The 18722-nt window shown below is 34.3% G+C and overlaps 1 protein-coding gene across 1 annotated transcript in view; it reads right to left on the minus strand.

The window, feature by feature from the left end:
- Positions 1-18722, minus strand: part of LOC106671082 (neuronal acetylcholine receptor subunit alpha-7) — a 129647-nt gene that overhangs the window by 72038 nt on the left and 38887 nt on the right. Inside the window, exon 2 of the mRNA XM_024229493.1 lies at positions 17989-18134. Within this exon, the coding sequence (XP_024085261.1) occupies positions 17989-18047 (59 nt within the window). The 5' untranslated portion in view covers positions 18048-18134. The remainder of the gene's footprint in view (positions 1-17988; positions 18135-18722) is intronic.

The raw sequence follows: 18722 nt of genomic DNA on the forward strand, positions 1-18722 counted from the left end.
AAGAGAATGGAGAAAAAACACAGGAGAATGTGGGTTCATCCAATTGTCGAGAAGAGAAGCGAAAGAGGGCATTTTAAGAATTTGTTTTCAGAGATGAGGAAACGCCCTGAAGAATGTTTTAACTTTACCAAGATGTAAATGGGCAGTTTTGACGAGTTACATAGTAAAATAAAATGCCGCATTACAAATTTTTTTCTCCACGTCTATTTTTTGCATCTTAAAAGTAAATTAGAAGACTGACAAACAAACAACCCTTCAAGAAAGTGGGGTACGAACAGCTCAAATAAACGCCACGTGTGCCAGGGCTGATGCAATACTGGGTACCACTCACCGCCTGGCGTTTTCAAAACCGACGCGTTGGGTCGTCTCCGCCACCGACCGACTCGATTTCAAAACCGACAGGCGGTTACGACCGCTACCTCTGTCAGGTTATATGCAACAACAATGAACGACGCACCGCCTCGATTTTTCTCACGATAAACGCTTCGGTCAAAACCGCTCCGTGTGTCATCGCCCTAAGAAAATACAAGATACAATATACAAGATACAATAAGAACATATTTTTGTCAGAAATTAACCTCGTGTTTTAAATGGACATGATACGCCAATGTAAACATTTTTATTCATTAATGGTTGGTTGGTAAATCTTGTAATTTGTTATCTTAAATTTATCATTTTGAAGAATTGTGAAAACGGAAAATTTGTAAAAAAAGACGCTGAAGGGAGAAGCAGGTCATTTTTAGCAATACGTCGTAAAACCAGTGATTCACTGCCTGGTTTTCCACCTGTACGCACAGTACGAAAGTACATCGGCTTTCTTCAGCCAGTCGCTCTCTGATTTCCGACGGGCACGAACGAACGCACCTTTGACTTCGTCCGGCTCTCAGTGGCTCCCAGACTCCAATCAAGATAAACACAAAATTATCGTCTGATCGTCACTTTCGTGAGTCGTCAAAAGGACGTACGAACGTCCTTATAATTTTCTTCACAACATTGTCATTCTGTATATCAACTTATCTCTTTCTATATATCCATAATTCTTCTCGTTAACTTTGTTTCTGGCCAGATTTTAATTTCCGTATTTATATCATAAATTGTGAATTAATAAATTTAATTATTAAACGAATTATCAAATTTTTTTATACATTAAATCCTTTACGCAAAAGCCGGCAACTATCCCTGGTAGCGCCGGACTTGGAGGGTAGATATCCAATACTTTCTCCCGCCGGCGTCTACGAAACAGTACGATTTTATACTGTTATAAAATTCTCTTGACCATTTTTTTAAATTGAATTATCAAGCATGAAAATTAGTCTCAACGTATTAAGAAAAATTATGTTAGAGCTTGCACTAGGAATGTCAATCAAGCAAAAGATTGTCTAAATTATCAGCCAATAAATTAATTTACACAGATTCCCGCGAAAGTCGGAATCTAAGGGTTTTATGTCGCTAAAATCTCGACAATGAGGTCAAATTCAAGTTTTGAACATTTACTGATCTACTTGCTTACAGAATGTTTATTAATATATGCAAAAAAGCAGGATTTTGTTAATATTTCTTTTTAAATTACACAAAATTGGAATATACCACATCGGAGATAATTTTTGTTTTTATCTTAATCAACAATGAAATTAATACGAAAAATAATATTTTTTCTAATCTCTAAAATCGATTAATGCTCATTTAATTGCGATTAAAATGAAATTTTGAAAACATCTTCATTCGAAACCCGGGCCTGTTCACATGAAGTGGTTGATACGTTAACAATATTTTGGAATGTAGAATCAGAAAAAAAAATTTCGTCTAAATCTGTGACACAGCAACCTGGTCATCCTCTTGTGAGTACATACAAGAACGCACCCAAGCGTGCGTCTTTATTCTTTAGAGTACAGGAGATAGTATGGACCACTCTGAAAACTTCTTGGATCGTAGAATTATGAGTATGGAACTCGAATTGGTGAGAAGGAATGATTTTATGTGTACTTAGGAAGGGTATTAAGCGCTTTAAAAGGAGTTTTTCAAGGATGTTGGTGAGGTTCAGGAAAGAGAATAACGCCGGAATATTTCCATTAGAGAGGATAGTGAATGGTCCGTGGGATGGCATTATGTATTGTAGTGAATAAAAATATGGCTTTATGTGGGAGGTTTACAAATATGGAGGAGGTAATTACATCATGTCCAGGGGATTTTCTACTTGGGGATTTGTTAATTAGCTACTTTACTTCGGATACATGACAGGAATTTTAATTATATGTTCCTATTCATAACAATACGTTCTCAGATGGTCATAGTATTTTTGAACAGAATATACATCCTGTTCACCACCACTCAATAGCCTATTCTATGGAAGTATTTCGTAATATTCTCATTCCTAAAGCTCAAAAATCTCCCCAAACACGAATCCTACTACAGATTCATCAGACTTCTTCTTTTGATGTCTGAGTCCTTCTTTTAAAACTTTTAATAACTTTCTTAGATTTAAATAAAATCATTCCTTTCACCAATTGCCGCCTTCCTTACACATAATTTCACAATCCAGGAATGTTTCAGAATAATTTAAATTGCTCTAGAAAACAAAGAATATTGCTTGTTAGTGCCAGCGTTGGCCATAGTGCCAGAAAACCCCATATACATATTTGTATTATTTATTTTAATATGTACAAGCTAGAAAAAAAATTTCTTAACTTAATACCTTTTAGGAAGTAATTCATTTTCTTAATAATAATTCTTTTACTCTAATTATATTCTATATTGTCCTATATATAAAATAAATGTGAGCAGTAGTACTCTTGGAAGTTTCTTGGAATATTCAGAATACGTTTTATGACAGGCTCTTCAGCTACAATTTTATAACAAGGTTTTTATTGGTACAGTTAATAAAATAATAAAGATAAACACTTTAAGCTAATGACTATAAAAACAGTTAAACTGTTGTTGAACGGAAAGAAAGTTTTTCTTTCAAGACAAAACTATTTTAGTATATAATAATTGAATTTTTCGGTGCATCCTGGGACAGATAGAAAGGGAGAGTAGGCGACCATGTGTCTGTAGATATTTACTGACCATAAAGTTAACATCACAGGTCGATTAATTATTATCAATTTTGTTACATACTTAAAAGGAAACCTCTCTTATTTGACCCCAAGAGGGAAGCATTATTGAGGTATTAGACTAATGGATTCTTATCGTTGAGTATGGATAATCCAGTAAAACCTTCCTTTTAATAGTATTTAATGTCATGGGTCGTAACGTCATGACATGAAAAGTCCCTCAGGTAAATAATTCTATGTTTACTCAGCCGCTATTCTTAGCATGTACAATTTTTACCATCTAAAGTTCTCTTAGTTGTTTCTATTGGTAGTTATTTCGTTTGAACTATAACAACAAAGTAAAACACACTATTTTTCAGTTGTTTGTATGTGTCAAGAAACAAAAATTTAACCTTTAACAACGGTTCGCAGTTACATCATCTCTTTTTATTCAATTCTGTAAAAGTACGCCTGGATATTTTACAAAATTCAAAGTTGACATTTTATCAAAAACATGATCATACTGAGGTTATATGTTCAGCCTACAAATATTTATTTCTGTTTAAATTTCTTTGCTTTATTTATATTGTAAAGTTCCTCATGCTGCAGCAAATTAGCTAAATTTTGGAAAAATTAAATAAAAAGAAGATAATATTAAAACGAAGCACAAAACCACTTATTATACAGATTTAAACAAGTAATTTATGGAAACAATACCTTTCTCTGGATCGATTTCGATACTGGATACTCAGTGGGAGTATGGCCGATTTTATGGTGGTAATGACAAACTATTGCAAAAAGTCTTAGAAAAATGACAGTGAAGTTATGACAAGAAAATGATCTAAGGCAGCAATCATGCTACTCATCAGGCAAAATAACCCTGAGAGAGAAGAAAAATATATATAGAATTCCAATGACGTTGCATAGATGCATGCTAGGCCTCTTGACCAAAGGTTAATGTCGCACCTGATATATATACATATATATCAAAATGATGGCAGCTACTGAGAGACCGATAATTTATCGTACAATGGAAAGACAGTATTCATTTAAAGCTGACCATACCAAAATTATCGACAAAGTTGGAATAACTAACATGGCCACAACTATCACTGGTATCAGAGAAAATACTTTGAGAATTTGAAAAACCATTGAATATAAAGGTTGATGAGGCAGTACAATAGAAAGAGAAAATTATCGGAAAGACGTCTCCAAACTACGAAGGTGTTCCCATATTTCATCAATCAACGTGCCGTTCACAGGTTCCAGTTTGTTTTCTTTTAAAAAACCATTTAACACAGGAAAACACTTCACCTTTTCCTTCTCAACACGTTCAACTCAAAACTAGATGTTTTCTTTTGAAGGCGCGATCTTTATCGATAGCATTGAAAGTTATGGTACTCTTCCCTTGCAAAGGAAGACTCATCTCATTCATTTTAATGAAAATATTTTATAAACACGACAGTACACTTTGGCATTTCTCATCATTGAAAACGTTTTCCATTTTGACATTGTGGTCCATCAGAAATATATCTGAGTGCTATCCCACTAAACAGCCACCTCACTTCTGTGTGTCTGATTCGATCTCACACGTATTGCTTTGCTAGGCCATACTATGTAGTGGGGCATTCGTTACATTATATAAAGTACACTACGTTTGATAGTTTTGATATTGGGTCCCCACTGTTAAATTTAGTGAAAAATTTGTTACCTACCTTATTATTAAATCTGTACACTATTTTTACAATTAATTCAGGTTTTTAGTTGAGATAAAAAAGTCAATGGCACGAGCGGGATTCGAACCCGCGATTTTCGGCTAGATACGCCGCTGCTCTACCCTTGAGCTATCGTGACCTCGATCCACTCGGACACTAACTTCCCATCTCAACCCCACCTTTTTGAATTTTCCCCCCTTTTTGCCATTTTTCAAATGTCGTGCTCGTGCATCGACTTTTTTATCTCAACTAGAAACCTTAATTAATTGTAATATATTAATTGGTCAAGCGGACCACGAAATTAGTGAATTTAATGATTTAAAATGAAGTATACTTCACTAAAGCTCTCCGTGGCCATTTCATTTGTCGTCGAGAATCCAATCCAATTACACGACATTTGAAAAATGGCAAAAAGGAGGGAAAATTCAAAAAGGTGGGGTTGAGATGGGAAGTTAGTGTCCGAGTGGATCGAGGTCACGATAGCTCAAGTGGTAGAGCAGCTGCGTATCAAGCCGAAAATCGTGGGTTCGAATCCCGCTCGTGCCATTGACTTTTTTATCTCAACTAAAACCTTAATTAATTGTAATATATTAATTGGTCAAGCGGACCACGAAATTAGTGAATTTAACTATTTTTACATTTTTTTTCTAACAAAATTTTTAATTTGTTGGATGTTTGGTTTACAAAGGTGATAGGTCTAAAATTCTTAACTGCATTTTTAATTATGTAAGTTATGGGTTCAGGTACATCGTTTCTACTTTCAGGTACATTGAATCTATGGCATATTAGTTTTCTAATTAATGATAGTGAATACCCATTCCTTTTCAACATCTCTCGCATTTTATTAGATTTATTCGCACCATGAAATCTACGGTCACTTAACTTAATAACTCTATCAATTAAATTGCAAATTATATTCACTTTTATTTGGAACGAGTGGGCTGAAGAAAAATGTAGGATCCTGTCTGTGCTTGTGGGTTTCTGGTTCCAACCAATTAGTTATCAGTATATTATTTTCCTTGATGATCACCATATCAAAAAAGGGCAACCTCCCATCTTCTTCTGTTTTATAAGTAAATCTTAATGAAGGATGTGTAGTGGCCACTTGAAGTTACCACATGATACCGCTAGATGCCACTACAATTTTATGGAATGTTCTTGCCCTCCACTCTGTAGCCAATCGGAGTCGAGCTCTTCCCTATATAGGCAGGGGCACTGCCCCGCCGGAATCAGTCTCGTCAACCCGACGAGTTCTCACCAATCACTAATGTAACCGACATCGGCAACGACAGCAGACTCATCAGCCCGACGAGCTATCACTAATGGAACTCGACGACGCCAAGAGTACTCGCAGCATTAACCTGATCTCGCCTCCTAAACAGCTGATTTGCCCATTAACGTCGACTGCTGCCCCCCGGCTTATTGCTGCACTCCAGTACCTTCGGTCTCTGTGCAGTCAACCGACTCACGGCCCCCCGGACCTTAGCCAACGGTTTACCCTGTCACACACCAAAACCAACGGTGCCACTCACACGGTCTCGGCCTCATACCATCGACACGGCATCTCTTCACAACACCAGCCCTTTTCCGGGCTTCAAAACTCCCTGTCACTAAAGATGATAGGAGTTGAATCCATCAACTATCTGGATTAAATCTTTCATTTTTATAATCAAATAAAGGTCATCCACGTATTTCATAATTAATTTTTTATGAATAAATCTTTATAGCTAAGTTTAACCCAATGAATTACACATTCATAACCATGTCGGCTAGGAAAGATGACAAGGGGGCCCCCATTGCCACACCTCATTTCATAGTTGTAAAGTTGAAGAAGAAAGAGAAACATGAAAATAAAAGAATTTAAGTTTATATATTTCTGACTAAAACTCAGTAAATACAAAAATGTGTGTCTTGTTCTTATATTTATTTCATGATAAATTGGCCAAAATTAAAATGCATAATATATCCTTTGGAGGCTAGGTGAAGATTTAAAATTAAAAATATCTTTCTTTGACCACATCCCTGATAACAACCAAGAGAACATTAGCTTTCCATATCGTCACATATTACTGTGAAAAGTTTTGACTTCAATGGCCGCGACTCTATACTATATTCGTCCCTCTGTAGTCCCAATTACTCACACTGTAATGTTTGTAATATTGTTTAAACTTTTGACAGATCTATTTGCCCTTGTTTACCGTGAGAGGGAAAGTTTATCACCCGTTATAATCGAACAGTATACAACCGAGGAGAATTGAAAATTTGTGCTAAATACAACTTTATCCCTTCCGATCAAATATCTGCTGTGAGTAATTCTCTAAACGTATATGTAACGAACAACAAATATTAATTATATATTAATATTCATTTATTTTATTTTATAACAATTTTGGTTTGCCACTCTGACAAATTAACTAGTTTAACTAATAATGTTAGCCACGTTTAAAAATTTATACACCTTTCAATTTGTGTTTAAGTGCTTCCTAAGCTAAATTAACCTTGTGTTGTTCGTAACTCTCCTAAACTATAACTTAAACAATATTCCAAAATAGTTTTTACTATTAAATTGAGATTAATATTGATGATTCAATCTGTAGTTAAAGCATTTCCATCCGTTTGTATTATTTCAAAAGTTATTTATTCTAAATGGCCCATTTATTAAAAACCATTTATAAAAACAGTTATTCATTAATATAGATTTAAAAAAAAAAAGCAAAGAAATTTCACTGATATTTATGAAACACTACCCTTGGCAGGAAGGAAAATTATCTAGTATTAGTTACTACAAAAATATGGCCTTTTATTTTTACGCTGCCTATTTTACTGTAAAGCTTGGTTCCAAAGGCAATTTTTTTCATAGAACATGTACTATTAGAAATTAATACGTTGATACGTTATGCCGACCTGGTGATTAATGTTTTTCAAATGTAAATAATGCCCTTTTTTTAAACACATTTTGAAAGTCCTTTCCATTCCTGTTGAAAAAATATGCAACCAAATTGAAAAGTCATTGATTTGTTTTCGCGATATTGGAGTGTAACTGTTTACTTATGTAAACAATTTAAAATTATATTGAGTAAAATATGAAAATTTAATTTGTGCTCATATTTTTCAACCTAAATTTAAGCAACAACAATTCGTTCTACAACAAATTTAAATAATAAAGTTTTAAAGGAAAACTTGAAGACCTTTAGAACGAATAAATGAATTTTTGAGGATGTGTTTTTAAAACATTTTGAAAGTGCTTTTCATTCTAAAAATATGATGACAGAAATTTAAAACTGGCAAAAAATGGATAAAATTGAAAATTTAATTGAATAAAATATACAAAGTTAATTTGTGTTAATTTTCAAACTTAAACAACAACAATCAGTCACATGTTAGGGATTACAGGAATTATTTTACTTTACTTATATTTAATTGCAAGGGGATTTTTGAATTCTTAACTTTGTTTCTTTCTTTCCACGAAGATGCACATATCAAGTCAATTTGTTTCAGTCTTTTGATTATTGTAGATTGGTTGATCTTCTTATGTTCTTCATATAGTAAATATTTATCGAAGTGAATCGAATGTTATACACAGATTACAGTGTCGGAACAAAAAGTCATTCATCTCCACAAATTTATTCGACCAATTCCCGAAATTCAAACATGAGAAAAATAAAACATTCCGTGTTTCTATCAACTGAAAATTTAACTAATAATATATTGTCAATTTTTACAAAATCAATACATTTACTTAAAACCAAACTGTTTCTGATTCCAAACAAACAGCCTCCTTTGGCTCTACCATAAATATGTGTTTTACTATGCCCTATCCATTGGAGACTATATTCAGAGAAATAGTTTATATGATCATTTACTTTCGACAAAAGAACGAAAGTTTCATTAAAAAAATCATATTTTTTGACAAATGAAATAAACCGAGAATCTTTTATCTTATTTTTCAAACCAGCAACATTATAAGACAGAACATTTATTTTATGCAAACTTGCTTTATATTTACACTTTGGTTGGCAGACTAGTAAACCTCACTTGGTTTCTATTTTACTTCCTCCCATAGGTATTACATTCTTCTCTCTTCTTGGAACCATTTTAATCCTTTGGGCAGCTATCTGTGTGTCTGCTGTAGTGATACTGTAATTGTACGCAACGTCTGTTCTCGATAAAGGTGCCTTTTTAACATCTTTTACGACCCCGCTGATGTCAGTCTTCAAAATATTCCCAAGTACTCCTGTACCATCCATTCCTTTGTCCTTCAACCCGGATTCTAAGCTCCACTGAAACTTGTAGCCATCTACATGCAGATGAATACCTCTAACCACCACTCTCAAGTTCTCATTTACTTCTTTAATCTTCTTCCTCAGCAATAAGAGTTTACTTTTTTGGGCCAGCATAGATTTTGTCATGTCTTCGTAAATAAAGCAACCAGTATTTTTCAGACGTCGGGCATTCTTAAATATGTATCAAATATCCTCCTGGCGCAAAAATTCAAGTAGAATAGCATTGTTATTTTTCAATGGGAAGGCTCTTGTTATTGCGATATCTTCTCGAGTCCCTAATACGTTTACGCAGAAGTTTTCACAGTCGTAACACAATCTGACTTTTCAGCAAATGCCGGTCCACGAAAAATTAATTTATTTCTTTTATTTTCTCTTAACAGATATTCCATCTGCATTTGTAATTTGTCTGTAACCTGCATTAGTTTAGAGCTTTCTTCTTTTAATTTCTCATTTTCTTCTTGCAGGTTCTGAAGTTTGTTATTCATTAAATTAATATCATCTTTCGTTGCCACGTTTTTCAGCTAAGTACTAAATTGATCAATTGTCATGTTTCCTACTTCATCACAATTTTGAATTGACATGTTTTTAGTCAGTTCCGCCGATTTTAGCTGTTTATTTATATTCAAGGCTTAGGGCGAACTTTTCGATCGTCGCCTCGTAAAATGCGATCTGCAACGGGTGTGAAATACTATATTTTTACTCATATGCAATATTAATCATGTATCTCAGGCAACAAGATATACAATGACACCATAAGCAGTTTTCTCCACGGCGACCATGAACTAGTCCCCGCTTGATACTATTTTTCTACCGTCCCACTACTGATTATTTAGCTGATTATAAAGTAGTTCCATTTAACTCAGTGTTTCCGTGTCAATTTCCACTAATTTCACCGGAATTCATCCGATAAAATCCACAGAAATGAGTTCAACACACTCCACCACAACAATGTGTAAATTTTCACCGAAATATCGGGGTAAACGCGCCGAAAAACAACGACTTTGTACAGAGAACATGTAACACAACCTTTCGCTACCAATGCTCAGAGTCAACTCGATATCGTCTATTATTTTTAATATAAAAAAACCGAGTCTCATAATCCGGAAACAACGCATGCGGAGATGAATGTGTAGGAATGTATACGCAATAAAGCAGGATATCCTGCCTTCTTCATAATCTTTTCGACGAGCACCGCCGGATAGAGAAAGGGCGCCACGAAATGGAAAATAGCAAAACAAAATAATCCACCCGGCTGTTTTTAAGAAGAAAATTACAGTCAATTATGTCCTGTCGCCTATCCTCTCATATTTCCATAGTGAATAATCTGGAATTACATGGATACATACAGCGTGATAGCTTTCCACTTCGAAGTCGGTTGTTTATATAGTCCAGTGAAATTATTGAATTTTATTGGCATCAAAATACACCTTCCTCACAAATTGATTGTTGGAAAGGTTTAAATATAATTTAAATAAATATTATCCTGCAAAATGTTGACATATTTGTAGATCAAATACAATGTCGAAACGTCAAACCATGCCGTGTATATAGGGTGTCAACTTACTAACAAAAAGTTAGTGTCACGAGCGGGATTCGAACCCACGACCTCCGGCTCAATACGCTGCTGCTCTAACCACCTGAGCTATCGTGACTTCGATCCACTCGAACACCAACTACCCGGACACTAACATTTTCATTTCAACCAATACCTTACGTAAAGATTAATTAATTGACAGAAGTTATTTGGTCAATCGGGCCATGAAATATAATGGATAAAATTAAACATTATTTTTTAGCATAAGCTGTACTTTTAAACTTTGTAATAATGATAGATTTTTCAGATTTCTAAAAAAGCTTAAAATTGCAATTTTTGTTTTTTAAATGGAAACCTCCTTGATCAAGCACATTCGATTTCATTAAAAAATAGAATGTTAAATCAGATAATGTTGACTGGTTTAGTTAGTACAATTATTGATACCAAAACTGATACATATCGACAACATTAGATAAAAAAATAAAATAAATAATACTACTGGATTTTAAAAAACGTTTCAAATTAAAATAAAACAAACTTCTCGAAAATAGAAGGTATCGACAAAGCAAAACTAATTTCAATTTAAAAAAAACGAAATTATAAGTTTCATTTTCCAACCGAAAATCGCCGGTATCTCCAGGCAGCTCTAAAATGTGATGGGTTTTCCAGCCTCCTTTTGTTCCACAAAACAGGGCTGCGTTTTCAGCAGTGCTGCTTTTATGAATTCATTAAGAATCGAGCACACGCGAAAGACAGGAAGTGTTTACTCTTCTTCATTCCTGTTAGATACAAGTCACTTTATAAGGACCTTAAATTCAGCGACCCTCAAGTTGAAGATCAACCTTGCACGTTAAGATCTTCCATTGATTTATTTTTTAGATATGCACGTCAGAGCCGTCATCAGGAGACAACTTGTTCGACAGAACGTATATTTTTACATCTCAATCATTTGAAATCTAAGATATAACCCATCTGGTATCGAATAAACGCATACAAATTCATCATGTGACTTTATGTAGACTAATTTGGCTATGTCTAACTAATACGAAGGGTGTTATCCTTATAATTAATTATATAAAATTAATAGAAGCGAACCAACTATTGAGTAAGGTTAACGGTCAACTATTAAGCGTTAGTGATAAAAAGATTAAAACCCCTTCGGGGAAAAAGCACTTTCAGGTAGTCACCCCTTGTGATTATAATTATAGTCTGGATGATGACCATCGTAACATAGACTGCTACACAGATGGATCACTTATCAAAGGAAGAGGGAGTGGTGCAGGAATCTACATACCAAAATTAGGAATCCGCATCTCCTCCCCTCTTGGCAATAACACCTCCTTTTTCAGGCGGAAATCTGGGCCATCAATATGTGTTGTAGAACACTTATGGAAAATAAAATTAAGGGAAAAGATATTAAAATCTTTTCTGACAGTCAGGCTTAGGGCATTACAAAAAGATTTGTCAACCTGGTGGAGGAAACTATAGATCTTATCAATAGGATCTCTTTCAGGTTTGAGAATAAGGTGACCCTTATTTGGATACCAGCACATAAAGGACACCATGGCAATGAAAAGGCGGATGGCCTAGCCAAAGAAGGTTCTAATACTGCGTTTACCGGGCCACAACCGGTATTACCTCACTGTATGAGCACAGCGAAAGAGAGTATCAATAACTGGGGCACGGAACAATTCCTTAGGGAGTGGAATTTATCCCCCGGACACAGGCAATCGAAAGAGTTTGTTAAGACGATCAAACCAGCAGAATCGAAATGGCTATTCTCTATCTCTAGGAAGGGAATTTGGAAGCTGATAGGTATTCTGACGGGCCACTGCCCACTGAGAAGACACCTCTTCGTAATGGGTATCCTACCAGATCCCTTTTGCCGCTTCTGCGAAATAAAAGAAGAAACGGCAAGGCACTACCTCGCAGAGTGTGTTAGGTATGTTAGGTCTAGATTTGAAATCTTTGAAGGAGAGGACATCACCAAATCACTCCCCGAGATAAAATGGTCCAAAATCTTGGGGTTTGTGAACAAGTCCAAGAGGTTTATGCAGGACGCGTGAGCCGACCAAGTCCCGGACCTTTTAGGGATGGGGTACGAGTCTACCCAGGCATTTAACCCCTCGGGTCTTGGTCGCCCACCCTGCATAACATATATATATATATATATATATAATAGAAGCGAAGACGATTCAAAAAGTTAAGTAAAATCCATGTAACCAAAACTGAAGGGAAATTAAGTATATCGTTGGGCCTAACCAAGTCAAATTTATGTTCAATAAATTTCTCAACTCTTTTAACGATGTATGCTTTTACAGGGAGGACAAAACTGATTGGTGTAAATTAATTTCTTTTCCACCACATAAATATATTAATGCAGCGACAACTACGAAAGAATCACATACTGCTTTTGCAGAAAGATTTTTTTTATTATGCTTTCAAAGGTGTAACAATACTTAAATAGCTTAATATTTCGTACGTTGGTTTTATGATATAATATTGTATAACCTCTCTTTCTGTTTGTTAAAAATTGTTTAATTTTTGGAACACATCTCAGCGGCATTATTTTTTATTTGTAGAACGGTTTCACCAAGTGCTCTTTTCAGCAACAAGGCCCCTTTTTAAATTTAAACTTCAAAAAAATTAAAAAAGTTGAAGAATCTAATGTAATTTAGAAATCCAAAATAGAAACATGATTTGGACGTTCTATAATATAAAGAGCCACCTTCAAAAATTAAACGACCCATTAACATTAACAAGGACTCAACAATAAAACAAGAAAATAAAAAAATCACTGTTTACCCACCATTGCATACAGATTATAGAAGCAACGAAGAGGCCATGTTCAAATCTGATCAGTATACCAAAATGCCAAAAATGTACATTTATCTGACAATGTAGTAAGAGAAAGTACTCAGTTTAATGAAAATGTATTCTCGAATAGATACATACGTTCTTGAATGGACCATTGCAGAAACTAAGAGCAGAACTACTAAACTTAGGAATGATAGAGTGGCTGCTGACAGAAACAAGCCTGTGTAGTAGGCAGTAAGAAGAAGAAATACATAACATGTCCTCTTTTCGTGCGATGGCGTATGTACGCTGAGATTTCTATTCCTAGGAGAAATGCCTACACCTGATGGCTACAAACACCCTTGACAAAGCTTTAGGATTTGGTAGAAACCTTAAGATTAACGAAGAGCTCTAGATAATAATGGAGATAGCACAGTAGCAGTGCGTAAGGTCGTAGAGAGGCCGACTCTGTTTAACCTTAACCCTTACCCTTATATCAATTATTCCAGTTCCTCGTAGCTTACAATAAGTTATGTTAAAGTTAATTGCTGTAAAGCGCAATATGCTGATTGCATGTTACAGATTGTAATAACATTTTTTTTTCATTTCGTCCTATACACCCACAAAGAGTGCAGTGGACAGAAATCAAATTATTATATTTTAACAGAGATACACAAGGACGATTACTGGTGCCAGCTGCTGGAACATGAGACCACGCCTTGTTCCCCGCCATTTACGTTCGCAAACCATTTGCTCTTTTTGATTTATTTTTTGAAATATGTTTTGGTGAAATTATTAAGTTTATTTCGGCTACACTTGACAAGGAACACTCTTAAAAACCTGCGATCGTATGGGAGAGATTCATTGACATCCACTGTTGGCCTGACTAAAATCAAAACGCGTCTGTCAATGAGTATTGATTAAACGGCCTACGAGAGTTCGTCCACTCGCAGACCGCCCAGCTGAACTTTACAATATTATTCATGAGCCAGAATATGCCCATATAGCGGTACAACGGCGAGGCAGATAATGTCAGATTTTATTCTAGATAAACTGCGTTATTGCCTTGTGCCCGATGGGAGACCTAATAAAAGATAATTAGATACGAATGAAAACAAATTAGAAAATGAAAATTTTATCAGATTTTGTTTTGTTTACCACCCAGTTGATCAGGAAAACAACTGTCAATCTGTGAATGTCATATTAGAGGATAGGAGGTAGAATTAAACTTTTGAGGGGTTTGTCTTTGCCGGAAGTAAGGGAGTAGGAAATAATTGAGAGTTGGCCCAAGGGCTAAAGCGAACTGTTCTAAGGGAAGGAGACCCTCCGATATTGGCCTGGATTAGGGTTTCCGAATCTGACGGTCTGAAAGTTTCAAAACTATGTTTAGTCTGACTTAAACAGGACGAATTAGATTTTATATCTTGCCCTTAAAAATGAAGAAATATTCGATAAAAAATCGTTTTTGTAAATGGAAAATTTTAAGCATTTTTGTTGGAATAATTAAAAAATAAAATTTATGAAAATTTTACACCTATTACAAACGTGGAGGAAATAATATGTCGTGTAACAAAGCGATCAAAGATGAATTTCTAAAAAAGTTTTTTTATTTTTATTTTTATTTTTTTTATTGGCCTTATGATCTTTGCATATTAGCCATGACGAATCTCTTATATATGTTGTTCAAATTGGGGGTTATCGGGAATAAAAGGGCCAGAGGCAGAGGCGACGGTGGGAATCGAACCCACGACCGCGGCGTGAGAGTCTCTCCTGCTAACCACTCGGCTACCGCGGTCCCCTCTAAAAAAAGTTAGGTTTCTTCATGGCAGATGAAGAAGAAATACTTGTAAAAGTTATTGTAAATAAGTTAGCATCTGCTTCACGTGTTCTCTTCGCATTATCTAACATTTTTCTGAACCGATTTGCAAATCGTGTTCCCATTTTTGATAGAAACAAACGAACCCGATGAATTTGGGATTGAAAATGTAAGTTATCATTTTAAACATTCACACCATCGGAGGTCAAAATCAACATCAATCATCTCCAGTAAAAAAAATCACTGATTTTGACTTAATCATCAAAAATATAACATACTCTGACAATGCTTTGTAAACAAACTATAATTTTCCGCAACACAAATTACAACACGTTCCTTCTTTCTACCCTAATGAAAATTATCGATTATAAAATAAATTTCCAAAACCTCCCATACATCAGCATCACAGCGCATTATTTGTTTGTTGCCATTACTTGGCAAAATCTTTGAAAATTACCTACATCTTTTACGTGAAAGCTTTGTAATTCCATTCCAACAATTCAGGTTCAGACGACATCATTCTACAATTTCCAGCTTACAACGCCTTGGTAATTGGGACTGAATCGGTCATTAAGAAAATTTGAAATCGCCTGTAAAAAAAATTGAATATTCCAATCCGAAGACATATTTAAGAATGTTTTGCCCGAAGACCTTAAAATAAGGCCGAAAGCTTGGCGGTAACCTGAATTTCCTTTCTTCTTCAAGACCATCCTTTGATCTAGAGTGTTCGTGAGTGAAAAAGTGGTCGACAGTTCTAATACTGAAAACTATTGAGTTGACATCTTATAATGTGTATGCATATGTATAGTTAACACATTCTGTTTGAAAATTCATTAATTATAAGTTGGATTTAAGCATGACATGACATGAACTTCTTGTTGCAGTTCAACGAAAACCGTTTAGAAATTATCACTAATATAAATGAACAAAGTACAGGGTATTTTTAAAATGTGAGAAATAATTACGATCAATATAATAAATATATATCAATGTGTTTATTTTACAGGAAAAAATAGTTTCTCAACAAGCACAATTTAGCAAATTTTTTTATATCTGTAATTTCAGTACATCAGAATTAGAAAGTTATCTAGAAATTTATAATTTGTCCAAAATTAAGGTAAACTATTTACTACAAATGATTGTTTTCTCATTAAGAAGATCTATTGTATTTTAAAGATGTTTGTTTATTTACTGTAATATCGAAGGAAAAAGCAAGCCAGCAAATAACGTGTTTTTCTGGTATACATTGGTATTGGTAAAGCCAGACATCTTTCAGCTTATCTGTGAAAAATGAAACAAATAGGCAAATTTCCTGCTTACGTAAAATATCGAATGACATTAAAAAGAGTATCGACCAGCTGTCAAACCCGTCCTAGAATTAAATTAAATTCCATTTCTTTTCGAACAAATAAGGGCCAACGCGAAATTGTTTGACTAATCCCCTTGTAATTGGAACGAATAAGTATCCACCCTTGCTCATTTATTCGGGAGGAGGAAGCAGAAAGAATATAACCGTTGTGTCCCTGTTAAATTCATTAATTTTACACCCTTTCAAATCTTTTATTTTACTTGACGAATTTCATTTTAAAATTTTAACAAAATCTTGATAGAACAAATTTTTCACCAAGTCATACCGATTATAGTTTGTTTCGACTTTTCGAAAGCCATCATCTATTATATATTTCAAAGTCAATTAAATTTAATAGTCTGATTGACCAAATTACTTCTTTCAATTAATTATTCTTTATATGTAAGGTCTTGGATGACACGAACTTTTTCATTTCAACCATGACTTTCTATATAAAGAATGATCTTTCAAAGTGTTCATTAATAAACAAATAAATTTAACTTTATTTTACAGTTGATAAATATTCGATTTAAAATTCTTATTCTACACGAATTTGACTGACACTACGTATTAGAAATGTAAATAATATTTTAAATTATTAAAATTAAGGTATGCCTAAAAATTGTATCGAGCCATTTTCCTGTTTTTATACATTATTCAGGTTTTGTATTCTATTTCACTGCTTCAATTTATTCATTTACGACCACTTTCCAACAAAGGCTATAAATTTTCAATTTGCCTTCCTGAGCTTACGGACATTTCTTATTCCGATATTATTATATATGCATGCCGGTTTTTTTTTATATTTTTGTTAAATTATAAACAAACATATGAATATTGTCCGGAAGGAGGGGAAACCTATTGATTTAGCAATGGACCGTATTGATCCGAATATGCAAAACCCAGACGAACCTAAGTGACTAAATCGTTAAGAAGGGAGAAACTCTGAATAGGTCACTTCGTCCAGAAAAGAAATTACCCCATGTGTCTATGAAATGATTTTTTTTACTTGAAAGTAGTTCTATACATGTTTATTCCAGGCGTAATGATTTTGCTCTGACTTTGATTGTGGAGATCAATGGATTTTGAGCGTAAATAGTGTTTAATTAAACTCATGTATTTAATCAGCGATGTTAACAATTCAACCTGGTATTTATAAACTGTTTTAAAATTGATTACTGAAAACTCTTTATGTATATAATAACTCATTAAATTTGTTCGCTTTTGTTTTAAAGTTCAACATTTCATTTATATCTGTAATTGTTTAGTTGTACATACATATATTAATAATATAAAATTTGCCTTTCATTATCTTTTCGAAAAAAAGAGCTATTTTTTCTTGTTGTTGATATTGAGTTATTAAATGCAAATGTATTGTACATACTGTTTGATTTTAGGTTATATGTCTTGATCTGAATTCCTTCTTTTTTTCACTCGTTCTGTTATTTGTTTTAAATCAAGGCTTACCACATCAATAATCTGTTGAAGAGTAAGGCCGAAGGTGACTTCGAGCGGCTCAGACTCATTTGCGACAGGACGTTCTAAAGTGTTGTAGTAGTCTAAATTGAGTAAATTATTGAGTAATCTTTTCTCGTGCGGCCCTTGCAAGCTATCTGTAACAGAAAAAAATTAAAAAGTTTTACACGAGGAGTGCAAGTTAAATATTTCCAAGGCAGTAAGATCCAAGTTAACTACTTGGGTGGAGCGAAAAATAACTTTTCTCAAAGTCCGACCGAATGAGCTTAAATATTCACTTGATTGAGGGTTTTACAGATGATTGTTCAATTAAGAATTTCTGCATTATAACGTTTGTCATAAAGGTTCGCCAGTTTATCTGTTTGACATTTTACAGTTCGAATTGTAGCCGAGTGGTTTACAAACTCTGCCTCCATCGAGTAAGAGGCAGAGTAAGCACTAACTCACTTATAGCCTTGCTCGCTGCTCGCATAAGTTTGTAGAAGAGAGTCGAGAAACTGCGCTGAGAACCACTGATTAACATCTAAATATTATAAGCTGGTTGCCATTACATCCGTGTTGGAATGTAATGTTATATTAATGTTATGTATAATGTTATATTGCTATTGATCTTGAGGTATCTAGTTGGATTTGAGTTAAACCACAAAATTTACATGTTAAATAATAAAGTAAAAGTACATGATATTTTACATAATGTAAAATGTTTTTAGATTACTTACGTTTCG

This window comes from Cimex lectularius, unplaced genomic scaffold, assembly GCF_000648675.2.
Source record: "Cimex lectularius strain Harlan isolate CLEC.00 unplaced genomic scaffold, Clec_2.1 scaffold214, whole genome shotgun sequence".
Taxonomy (NCBI): Eukaryota; Metazoa; Arthropoda; class Insecta; order Hemiptera; family Cimicidae; genus Cimex; species Cimex lectularius.